A 13,081-nucleotide genomic window follows, 5' to 3' on the forward strand; every position below is an offset into this window, starting at 1 on the left:
AAAAACAATGACTGCAGATGCTGGAAACTAGATTCTGGATTAGAGTGGTGCTGGAAAAGCACAGCAGTTCAGGCAGCATCCGAGGAGCAGGAAAATCGACGTTTCGGGCAAAAGCCCTTTATCAGGAAAGATAATAACCATTTCAGACTCCTCTAAATTACGGGTATCAAGGAATCAAGATACTGTTAAGTATAACTTCATTTAATGCCTTATTCAAAGCTGGTAGAAATTAAGTCAAGTCTGAAGGGTGGATGGGGCAGGCAAAAACCAATGCCACCATGTATGCAATGGAAAAGGTATCTCAAACATATGGGGCAGCATGATGGCTCAGTGGTTAGCACTGCTGCCTCACAGTGTCATAAACTCAGGTTCAATTCCAACCTCAGGCGACTGTCTGTGGAGTTTGCACATTCGTCCCATGTCTGCGTGGGTTTCCTCCAGGTGCTCCGGTTTCCTCTCTCAATCCAAAGATGTGCAGGTTGGCCAATCTAAATTACCCATACTGTTCAGGGATATATAGGTTAGGTGCATCAGTAAGGGGTAAATATAGGGTAGGGAAATGAGAATGAGTCTGGGTTGGTTACTCTTTGGAGGGTCGAAGGGCCTGTTTCCACACTGTAGGGATTCTAAGTATATGATGGTGTGGTAATCAGGAAATGGCAGAGAGGCAGACAGGAGAGGCCTGAGGATTTTATTTTTAAACTTCTCTGAAGAATTAAAATATTTTTACTTACCTTGGCCTTTTCTGGCCACTCTGCAGAACACAGCAAAATGTCCCTGGAAGATTCAACAGCTCCTTCCCCCCCAACCCCACTTAGAGTCAATTAGAAACCTACATCTGGCATCAATAATGTCATCAGGATTAATATTTAAATATGTCCGTCACTTGCCTGGAATGGGAGTCTGGGCAGACTTCAAACATTGGCGTAAGTAGGTTGTTGCCAGATGGAAATGATGCAACCATGAGCTAATGCACCAAACAGAAGATCCTGGATTCGATTTCAAGTCTGGTCTGATATCAGCAATGCTGGCAGTAGAAGAGTTGCATGGCTAGGAATGGGAAAATATTTGTTCCATGTTCCTGCTCTGGATCAATAAAACTGAATCTAAATGAAACAATCTGTTCAATTATGATCTGTGCAAAGATAAATGCTCTAGGAACACTCAAAGATGGAATGCAATAACTTAAGTGGGTAGCTGGAGTCTGGAAATTTCCTCTCTTGCTGGTAACCTGAAGCAAGCAATTTTCACTCCAAGGTGGGAACAGTAGTGTTGGGTGGCTACAGAATAGAGGCTGGCACACCAACCTGAGAAAGCAAGGCAGCCACAGCAGGGGTGAATGCTGAGTTAGCAACCTTCTGACAAGCTTCAGTTCTCTGTGACTTCATCTTAGCTATTTTAGAAATTATACCCTCTAGCCCTTATTTGACATGCATCACCTACACCCATAGCTACTTACATCATGTCAGCTCCAGGGAAACATATGCGCCCACCTATATCCCATTGGTCCTCCACCTTCAAGTCCCCTCATACCTTTCAGGACATTGCTATTGAGCTCTGCCCACAGAAATGTGAAGATGGAAAGAAAAACTTCTTACAATAAGACAGCTCTTCATCGTATACATTTAATAGTGAAAAATAAACTCTCATGCATAGAATCCAGTCATGCTTTTAAATCATTATCTTTTATAAAAATAAATTTCCATTCAGACCCCGAATGGTACTATCGCTAGACTACATGTTCTGGGGACCCGGGTTCAAATTCTGTCTTGGCAGATGGTGGAACCTGAATTCCATACAAATCTGGAATTAAGAGTCTAACGATGACCATGAATCCATTGTTGATTTTTGGGAAAACCCACCTGGTTCACTAACGTCCTTCAGGGAAAGAAACTGCCATTCTTAACTCTTCTGGCTGACATGTGACTCCAAACCCACAGCAATATGGTTGAGTCTTAACTACCCTCTGGGCAATTAGGGATGGGTAAAAAAGTGTTGACATAGCCAGCGATATCCTCATCTCATGAATGAATTTTAAAAACTCAATCCCCACTGTAATTGCAACTTATGAAACTCAGCCAAGTATTAATAATGATATAAAGAGAGCCCTTGCATAAATATCAACAAAGAGCTCTACTGAAGCTGCACAACCAGCTGCTGTTTTTTTTTCCACTCAAACTTAAGCCTGTCAATCAAAGCAGTTCAGTTGGCAATTTTCTTTTTTATAAGAACTCTCGTTGTTAGCTGAATAAGGGACTGCATTTATACTTCATCAATTTGTGACGACTACACTGTTGGGTAAACCCCCTGCAATACCCACTGGTTACAAATGGCATCACGGAGTTTGAGCTTCATGTTGTGATTCATGTGCTACATCTTTCCCCGTGGGTAATTTAGATGTCAGAAAATGGGTGGGACTTTCACACTTGGGTCCAGTACCTCATTGTTAAAGATCTGTGGAGTTGGGAATCTTGTCATTGTTGTGTTGGTGACACAAGAGTAATGATCACTTCGGCAAGAGGGAATCCAGTACCCTGGTTGCCACTTCATGGAGGGAAAAAAAAAAGAGAAAAGGAAAAAAAAACAGGCAATCAGGGAAAAACAAATACTGCTTCCTGCCAAGAAAATCTGAACTGGGGAGTATGTAGGAGGCTGGCAGAGTGCAGAGGCATCATCAGTGAACAGATGGAAGTGGGTAAATTACTTTGGTTAATGAGGCCAAGAACAGCTCACATAAAAAGCTCACATGATGTGAGCCAAAAATAGATCTTCGGTGAGCTCCATAGTTAATATCGTGGGCAAGGGAAAAATGATTGTTGGAAATATATTAGCTATGATTTAATGGAAGATGGGAACCAAGAACTGCAGCTGGGTTCTCGAGGGTAATTAAGGATGGGCAATTAATGCTGGCCCAGCCAGCAATGTCAACATCCCATAAATGAATTGAAAAGTGAGGCCAATCCTATTGAGCTGATAAACAGAGCAGATGTGTTGGAAGCTGATGGCGTGGGTGACTTTGACAAAGACCGTGAATACTTTGAGAAGAGAAAATGTACAAGGGTCAACCTGAAACAGAATTAACGTGGAGTGAGTGGAATTGGCAGGACAGATAAAAGAAATTTTCTTGCCAGAATTTGAGAAATCCTGAATTGAAGAAACATGACTCAAGCTGAGACAGACAGATAAATAGATTCTTGATCAACGGGGAGGTCAAGGGCTATGGAGAAAGGGCAGAAAAATGGACATATGGAATGTCAGATCAGCCATGATCCTATTGAGTAGTGAAGTAGGCTCAGGGCCAAGTCCTTCTTATGGTCTTATGGAAATTACAACAAAACTATTTAAAAATGAATATACAATTCTTCACAAGAAGGGTTAAGATCAGAAATGTGGAATCAATCAAGCTTTCATTTCAGAAAGCGCAATAGATAATTAGCTTAGAAATAAGAAATGTAAGTAATAGGAAGAACTGGCAACAAATTTGGTGTAAAGATAAAAAGAATAAAATGAACAGAATGCTGAACGCTTGCCGAGACAAATGTTTAATATACAATGAACAAGATCACTAAACATCAGAATGGTATCAATATTTGGGATTACTTCTCCTAAAATTCTCATCTGTAATTTAAAAAAAATTTTTAAAAATGTGCTCGAGAATTTGTTGCTATTTTTCAAGAGTTGGAAAATTAATTCAAATTCAGTTATTGTGGATAAAGTTGTTGGGATAAAATATTTCCACAGATTTTATAATTCCAATTTCAAAAAAATTTCTATTTGCTTTCTTGACTCAGTAGATAGCACTGTTGTCTTAGAGACAGGAAGTCACAGACTCATGCCCCATGTCAAGACTTTAGCACATAAGTTAGATGGCCTTTTCGATGCATAACTGAGGGAGTGCTGTGATTTGGTGGTATAGCAGTTTTCTTGGGAATCCTGGCCAGCATTCCATCTTAAACTATCACCACAGAGAACAGATTAACTCAATATTAATCTCACTATGGGGCAATGTGTGTTTATAAACTGCTATTGAATTTTTCTTGCACCAGTAATGACATTTCATGAATTTCTGGACAAGCTTTCAGGATGCAGAAAACTTAACGAGGCATCATTTGACTTTTTTATTCCTACTAATTTTTTGAACGGAAATATCTTAGAAGTGCCAGTAGTGCAGCAATTCAGATACCTATAAATGAATAACATTTTCTTGTGTACAAACTATCACAGATGTATTCAGTGATCATAAAAATCTATTAACTGCCTTTAAATGTGGCTTACTTTCATAAGAGGTAGTTATAAAGTAACTCAAATATTGGACAATTCAATTAATAATATATGCCAGTGAAAATGGAGTATGATTTATTTAAAAATCTAGGAAATTGTAGAATTAATTTTCGTTACATCAATATAATTTTCCACATGACCTTTATTACCAAAAGTAATAAAAGTCCATTCTGCTTGCAAATTCCATAAGTGGTACAAACACAGATTTTTTTTTTGTCCATCTTTAGAAACAACTGAAAATTAGACATTTAAGCACACAAGTTGCGATTCTTTGTCAAAGAATGTTCAATTCTGTTAATGAGTCTTCAATCCAAGGTTTGGTCAAGCAGTTTGCTTAGTATTAGGTAACCAAGAAAACCCTACAAATTTGTCCAGTCTGTCAAAAATTGAACTGAGAGGACACTTGCCAGCAAATTCTTGGGAATCTCATTGAAAAATTGCTACATTACAATAAACTGAATCAGATATTTTTGTAGTTTGGCTAAAATTGTAAATACAAATCAATTGCCCTGAATGTCTTGACATAAGCAAATGGCTTAAAGTAAACTAATCATTCATTCTAGCAAATTGTGTCAACTGGAGGTCATTAATTAACGTTTATTATTTGTACCAAATATGGCTCAATGGCTACATGTGATGAACACTAATTAAGATGTATGCCTTTGCTGTTCTTGTCCTTTTCATTAGATTATTTGGTATCCTGATTACCCACAGTCAGTTTGTCTTGGGGAAGGCTTATGGATAAGTTGCCAACACTTCTAGCTGGCAACTGCACTGCTTCCTCCCTGTGCAGCCCAACTAACAAAAATTCTTGGAGTTAAAAGACAACACTATGTAATGATTTTGCATCTTCTAAATCTAGTAGCAATATAATCTTTCCTGTAGTGATGTATGTAATCATATAATCATAACTATGGGAGGCAATGAAGGACCCTGGTGGTGATATTTAATACTTTTCTGGCCACTGGTGACGTGTCAGATGAATGGAGGAGAGCTAATGTGTTCCTGTGTTCAAGAAGGGCAGTAGGGATAGGCCATGTAATTACAGACCAATTACATTTGACACCAGTGGTCAGGAAATTATTGGAAATAGTTCTGAAGAACAAAATTAATTGATACTTGGAAAGACAAGGTTTGATCAGGAATTGTTAGCATGGATTTGTTGGAGGGAGATCTTGTATGACTAATTTAATTGAGGTTTTTGAAAAGGTGACTAAATATATGATGATGGTAATGTAGTTGATGTGATGTATATGGACCTCAGGAAAGCGTTTGACAAGGTCTCATATTGAAGCCTGGTTCAAAAGGTCTATGAGATCCAAAACTGGCTTGCAATAAGAAGGCAAAGGATGATGGTGGAGAGTTATTTTTGTGATTGGAAGACTGTGACCAGCATTGCATCACAGGCATTGGTGCTGGGTTCTTTTGCTGTTTGTTATTTACATTAACAACTTGGATGTGAATGCAGAAAGTATAATTTGTCAGCCTGTAGATGACATAAACATTTGTAGTGTTGTTGATAGTGAGGATGGTCTCAGGCTACAATCTGATATTGATCAGCTGGTAAATTGGGCAGAGCAACAGCAGATGGAATCTAAGGAGCACTGGGAATGCCAGGTCACTGTATGCTATGGACCAAGTGCAGGTAAGTGGGATTAGTGTAGTTTGGTGTTGTTGGTCAGCATAGACATGGTGGCCAGAAGGACCTGTTCTGTGCTGTATGACTATATTAAGAACTTATGCATGTAATTCAAGAAAAGGCTGACAATTGAGATATATATCAAATTCAATTGAGATTTTTTCTTGAAATATAGACAAAACAGAAAATTCACACTCTCTCGTACCCTCAATTTTATATATTTAATGAAAACTTGCATAGTACAATAGTAATAAATGCATATACACGCAAGTTCATTTATATATAGATCTGATGGAAGCAATTTCTTTATGTAAGCAAAACTCTTAAAATTTTGATTTATCTTTGATTCAGTTATCATGTATAGAACAGGGCATTTCCCATTATGTGCAAATCTCAATATAAGCAGCATTTATGACCTTTACACTCAGTATAACAAGATACCATCATGCTTGCATAGTTGAAAAGCTTTGTCTTAATGCTCATGTTAACACTTAATAGAAAGACTTCTATTACATCTGTAATACTCTCAGATTTTAATACTAGGACTTAATACTGAGCAGAATTACACAGTTATCAGTTTGTTGGGTTGGATCGGATTAACTTTGCTGGCAATGGTATCTTGCACTTAGCAAAGTTGAATTAACGCTGCACTGCTCATAATTACATTTTCCATTAGTCACAGCTTTACATTAAGTAAATCAAGTTGGAAACAAAAAGGAAATATTTAAGATTGTTTCTGGAATCAACACTGTCAAGTGCACAGATTATGCATTTACAAAAATTAGATCTTTGCTTTGCTGACAGGAATTGGAAGTGAAGTAATGTCCGGGTACAAGAACTAGGCTTAGCCGCATATGCAAGTCATACACTGCTATTCCTAAGTGCCACTGTTAAGAGTCACTTTCAAAGAAAATTTTATTGGAAGGGGAATGCAAAAAAACCAAAAAATCACGTAACAGGACAGCTTTAATGGAAGTTTTGCACATTGCATACCATTTTGTCCAAAAATAGAAATATTTAAATTGTGCGTCATCTGCTAAATTAACAGGAGCTAAATCGTTGAAACTCAGAATATATAGGTAACTTGATTAATTATAAAACATACACAAAATATTGAAAGAAGTGCCATATTACATTTCGTTTTCTTCTTTAACGTGGGAGCTTTCTAAGTCTAATGTCTCCACTGTGATAATAGACAGATTCAACCGATCAAAAGATGTGTCCTCTGAGGTTTCCATGGTTTGTTCACAGCACCATATAACCTCTAATATACACATCACCATTTTTGGACCATGTATGAGACACGCTACCTTTACGAAGATGCAAAAATGTCTGCATGTTCCAGTTACAAAAGCCAATGAAAAATTAAAGCAAGCATGCCAAGATACATTAAGGCTACTGATCTTCTGAATGCAACAGATAATTAGGCTAGCTTTTTAATATAGCTCTTTTCAATTAGTCTTCAGCAAAGACCATTCTCAGAAAATAGAGTCTGAAGGAGTTTCCTTCAACTTGTTACATAGCAACAGATTCACATATTACCGAAGAATCTTTTAACTCTTTAACCCATGAAGAAGTTTTTCTTTGACGAAGTTTTATTGCAGACTCCAACTCCCAGCATCATTTTGTCCAAGGAGCCACTCTCAGGAACAAACTAACATACTAAAGCACAAGGTGATGGAAACTATCAGCATTAATTCAAAAGGCATCACCAAGGTACTTCCTTAATACAGAACAGGTATTTCTCTACAGAAATCGGGCAAAGAAAAGAATCGGTAGTTTAGTAGCTTTGCTGCAGTGCCTTCATTTGATCTGTGCATGTTGAAGTAGCACTGTCTCCTAATAGCATCTCTTTGAGTTTCCTCTATGGACAACAAAAAGAGGAAACAGACAGCCCTGAATCTCAACTGAGTATTACTTAGCTGAGGCAGGACCACAAATAGATCCTGCAGGCATATTTGGAGCAGTAAATGATTGCAGTCAAAACAATAAAGGGCCAACAGTGGTCCTTGTGACATGTTATGAGTAACATTGCCTTGAAGGCACTAATTAGTATTTCCTAACCTAGAGATCAATTCAAAGTATGGAGATATTTCCATTCAAGACGTATTGCATTGGAGATGTCAACATAGCAATTCAATCAACAGGATGACAATATTGTCCGAAAAGGTGTAGTTTCCAGTGAATGAACTGACTTGTGTGTCCAAATATGGCTAAATGTGTTGAAGAGTTAAAAAAGATTCATCAGGATAGGGCAAGTTCAAGCACTTACATTTCAAATGCTTACTATTAATGCTAATAGTGGGTCTTTTTGTGACAACACCACATATAAACAAGGAAAGCCCATCTTACAAGGAACAATATTCCAATGATTGTACAAGGTATTAATTGTCTGAATGATGGAACAAGAAAGCAGAGAAACACTCAAGGCAATGGGTTAGAAAGCCACAGAAAGACCCACTATCCTTCTTTTCAACCAGCTTGTGAAATACAAATCAATAGGGCTTTCATTTTTGGGGCAAAGCTAAAAAATCTTATTTGAAAAGGCCATGTTTTGACATCATTACAAGTACATGTGATCAGGAGCAACATATTTTAAGACCACCACTGAATTTTCCCAGCTGTCCAACAGCTTTTTAAAAATTATAGGATCAGAAGGTCTTAGAAGCTATTGATCCTAATTACACACAAAGTGTACTAATGTGGGATGCCCATTTGATTATCTGTTAGCAGAGTAGCTAACATGTTGAGACCACAAGGTTACCAAATAACTGAAAGCCCTATAAATTAAGATGATAGATATTTAATTAGTTTTCTGCGATATTTAATAATAAGTAGGATTAATCATGCAGCATTCATTTGATCAAGGCTGTAAGCGTATGCCCAGCGTCCACCCTGCAGTGAAACTGGGGATAGTGGGTCTCTTTGAGGGCTTTCATACTCTGACTTTGAGAAGAAGGCAACAATACGGTCCTAAAAAAAAATGAGGAAACAAAAATAAGAGAACAGAACACATTTATAGATGAAAAGGTAGAGGTACAGAAGAAAGACACAGCAACTATGGACAATAAATGAAATTTCAAAGATGTATCACTGTATGATTGTACCAGAAAGAAGAGGAGTCAAGAGTAAAAATTCAACAATTAAGGAAAGATGACCATGGTAAAATGATGATAAAATTTTATAAATTTAGACAATTCTATAAGCTTAAATTCCTACACCCAAAGAAATACAGAGGCATAAAACTATATAATCCAGTAATAAAATGGTGCAATTTCAAAGCATTTTTCACAATGTGCTTTAAGGCACATCCAAAGTTGAAAAGTAGTACTGAATGGGCCATCTGAAGATTTATAAAGCTTCTTATTCTTTTGAGTTACAAATTCTTATTAACAAAAGGAGATATCAGATGACTCTGCCGCAAAGTACTTTTGCCAAAACAATAGTGCTTGAAAGCCGAAAGTTAGGTTTTCTTTTTTCCAATTCTCACTCTATCTCCTACAAGTATTGAACTATACTGGGATATTGATCATTACTCCTGGGCTCCTGAAAGCCGTGATTCTTGTTTGAGGTATGGTATCAGATTGTTGATTGCTTCATCTCAGCTTTCTTCAATGTGACCTGGACTAAGATTCAGTAAGTTACTCAAACTTGGACATGGGGTTGACAGGATTGACAAGGAGCAACTAACAACTATGGTAAGTCTTGTCCTTATTCTAAGTCTGTACAGATGAATTTCCAAGAGGAGCTGCTCAATATTAACCAAGGAATTGGACCTCAGAATTGTATTTTCTATTCCACAGACCAAGAGCATTTTGGTTTAACTGTAGTGCCCCCCTATTGCCACCTAACCAATGAGAGAGCATTAAAAATTGGAGTCTCTTGGTCTGCAGGCAGTATTACATTTACTAACCAAGCTACTGAGGAAGAAATGTATTGATAAAAATTCAAATCATGGATGGATGAAAACTAATATGTTCGTTTACCTGCAGCAGAGAAGAAAGATTTGCACCAAAGATCAAATAATTTTTCACAGGATAATGGAACTCACTCCCTCAAAAAGCTGGGCGATTAGATCAGTCTTAAATTTCAAAACTGACCTTGATTTTTATTTTTGGGTAGGCAAGGTTCTCAAGGGCTCTGGAACCACAGCAAGTCAATAAAATTAAATATAGACCAACCAATTAATTGGTGGAATACACTTAAGTGCCTATTACTGATCTTTGTCTTCTTATTTGAGATTTTAGGTCATTTTGGTAAACATTATTGTTAAATAATGCACTTCAATTTTTGAAATGTCTACCTTAAAAACTCACTACTTCCTTCCTACTTTTTAATCGGGCAAAGATTAGTGAGAGCTAACAGATGGCTAACTTAATAGCAGGTGATGGGACAGGAACAGACCTCCTTCTCACACATAGGCATAGAATGCAACAGGCAGAATAAAAACAAGTTCTCTCTACAAGTTATGGGGCAAAATAAAATGTCAATCCTACTTCTTCCCACGTATGAACCAATGAAAAGACAGTGATACCTAAAATTCAATACTGACTAAGATATCTGTCAGTATCAGAAGTAATTACATTTCAATCGCGTTAGACACATTCTTAAGTCGAGATGAATTCTCAGGACATCTCAAATGGAAGAGACCAGGTATAATCTGAAAATCTAATTTTAAAGCCATGTGCTTTTGAAACATAAATAAAGGGAGCTTTTCTGGCACAATGCCCACCCCTCAAATTTTCTTCTGACAATACAGACTCTCACTGTTATAAGGCTTCATGAGTACTAAGTAGGACCACAGCTGAATCAATCCCATTTTTATCCAGTCTCCTGAAGTAATCGGACAGTGATCAGGTATAAGAACCTAGTTGTTCTTTTTTTGTTTCTTTTCCCTAGCTCATAGCACTCACGTTACTGATGATGTCTCTACCATCACCCAGCTAGGTTACCTCAGCAAAGGCTGTGGATTTAAAGCACAAAATTCTGATCTGTCAGCTTTCATAGCACAGCAGGTAATGATTCTGGATCATCAGGAAATTGCTTTCTGAATTTATCAATACAGATCACAATGACTGAAACTTCCCAGAATATTTTATTAACATAACTAAGAATCCATTTCAATTCAGTTTCATTCATACCAAACCAATTCTGACTGATCATCTGTTGGCGAGAGGTCTATGAGCAGAATTAGTTCATTAGCTCTTTGTAACTAATCATCTTTTCATTCTCTCCCTACATCTTTTTGTAGTATCTGGTAAATGACTGGATTGCTCGTTAGAGAACTAACTTGGCCCTGGGGAGTCAAATGGTCTCTTTTTGTGTTTTGCAACTTATGACAATTGAATCACTTTGGATCTTGATCCAAGAATGTCAACTCAAGTGTTGAATTTTTCAGCACATTAAGTTGACTGTGAGCACCAAACTTTGGCAATGACTATAAATTGCGCATGTTTATTTTACTTTTCTGTGCACCAGCAATTAGCAATCTGATTTCCCACTTACACTTGCCAAGGGCCTGCTGTGTATTTATAAAGTTTTGTTTTATTTAAAAGTTTCAGCAAAGTGTGATTACCATCTTTGCTTCAAAGACAAAATGAAAAATAAATCTTTTTAAAAATTTTGAAAATTTATTAGGTTAAATTTGCATTAGATATTATTTCACTCCATGTCACCTGTGTCTTTTATCCCTTATCTAGTTCTATCAGAACACAGCCAGAATTGAAGAGTGAAATATGTCAATGAAATTCTTCCAATGTTTGTCTCAATTCTGTTTTGTTGGATAATACTTGAATAGCTTTTCTTTACTTACACTGTTGACTTGGATCAGAATCTGTGGTTATCTTGACATAATTGGAAGGGAATAAGCCATTTATTCCATTCATCTCCCCTTGCCACCAGTCAGATACATCCATATTCAGCACATTAATGAACTGCCCTTTAGAGAAACTCAGTTCATCGTCATTCGTGGCAGTATAGTCGTATACAGCTATGACCTGACAGACTGGAGGAAAAGAGAAAAGGTTTGAACACAATTGGTTTAAGCTGGTCAGAAATGGAAATGTCTGCATAAATGCTGTGTATCCACAGAGGGAAAGCAAACACAAAAAATTAAACTACAAAGGATTACCAAAGCTTAAAATTTAAAAACATAAATAAGATCGGTTTTCAAATAATTATAAAACACAATGCAAAAAAAACCCTGCAATTTGATGCATAAATTTTAACATTTATATAGTCAATAACTTTAGCAGTAGATAGTTAAAAGTGACTAACCCTAGTGCTAGGAAAAGAACCTGGAATTCCCTTGCTTACAGTATATTAAACAAAAACACCAATGAGGGATGGAAAGTACAGTGATCTTGTTACTAGAACTTCTGTAATCTAGTTATAGTCTCTTTCTGGGCTATAAGGACTCAATGTGGAGGGACTAGAGAAACTGGGATTGTTTACAGGTGGCATGGTGGCTCAGTGATTAGCACCAGTGCCAGGAACTCAGGTTCAATTCCAGCCTTGGGCAACTCTGTGTGGAGTATGCACATTCTCCCAGTGTCTGCGTGGGTTTCCTCCGGGTTCTCCAGTTTCCTTCCACAATCCAAAGATATGCAGGTTAGGTAAATTGGTCATACTAAATTGCTCATAGTGATTGGTGCATTAGTCAGAGGGAAATGAGTCTGGGTGGGTTACTCTTCGGAGGGTCGGTGTGAACTTGTTGGACCAAATGGCCTGTTCCACACTGTGGGCATTCTATGACAATTCTCTTCATAGTAAAGAACATTAAAAGGTGATTCAAAATCATGAAAGGTGCTTATAAACAAAGAACACTCATTTCCAGTACAACGTTTGATAACCAAATGAACAAAAAAAGGAGACATGAAGGGAAAAAAAGTCAACTGTAAATTGCGATCTGAGACGCACTATGGTAAATTTTGAAAGGCTATTGGACAAATACCCAAGGAGTAAATTCAAAGTGATCTGAGAAAAACAGGACAGTTGAATCAATCAACTGAAGCACTCTTTTGTTGATCAGTAAAGATATGTTGGGAAAACAGACCTCTTCTGTAATATATCGTCCCATGATTATAACTGTGACTCCAAAGCAAAGTAATATAGTAAAGCACCATAGAACATTGAAATTGTAATAAGTGCTATATAAATCCA

At 37.2% G+C, this 13,081-nt stretch overlaps 1 protein-coding gene across 6 annotated transcripts in view; it reads right to left on the reverse strand.

Moving 5' to 3' along the window:
• Positions 1 to 13,081, reverse strand: part of LOC122543943 (intersectin-2-like) — a 198,915-nt gene that overhangs the window by 38,189 nt on the left and 147,645 nt on the right. For all 6 annotated transcript variants that reach the window (XM_043682952.1, XM_043682942.1, XM_043682913.1 and 3 more), the window contains one exon: positions 11,733 to 11,924. In XM_043682952.1, the coding sequence (XP_043538887.1) occupies positions 11,733 to 11,924 (192 nt within the window). The remainder of the gene's footprint in view (positions 1 to 11,732; positions 11,925 to 13,081) is intronic.

The sequence above is a fragment of the Chiloscyllium plagiosum genome, chromosome 3 (assembly GCF_004010195.1).
Source record: "Chiloscyllium plagiosum isolate BGI_BamShark_2017 chromosome 3, ASM401019v2, whole genome shotgun sequence".
Lineage (NCBI taxonomy): Eukaryota > Metazoa > Chordata > Chondrichthyes > Orectolobiformes > Hemiscylliidae > Chiloscyllium > Chiloscyllium plagiosum.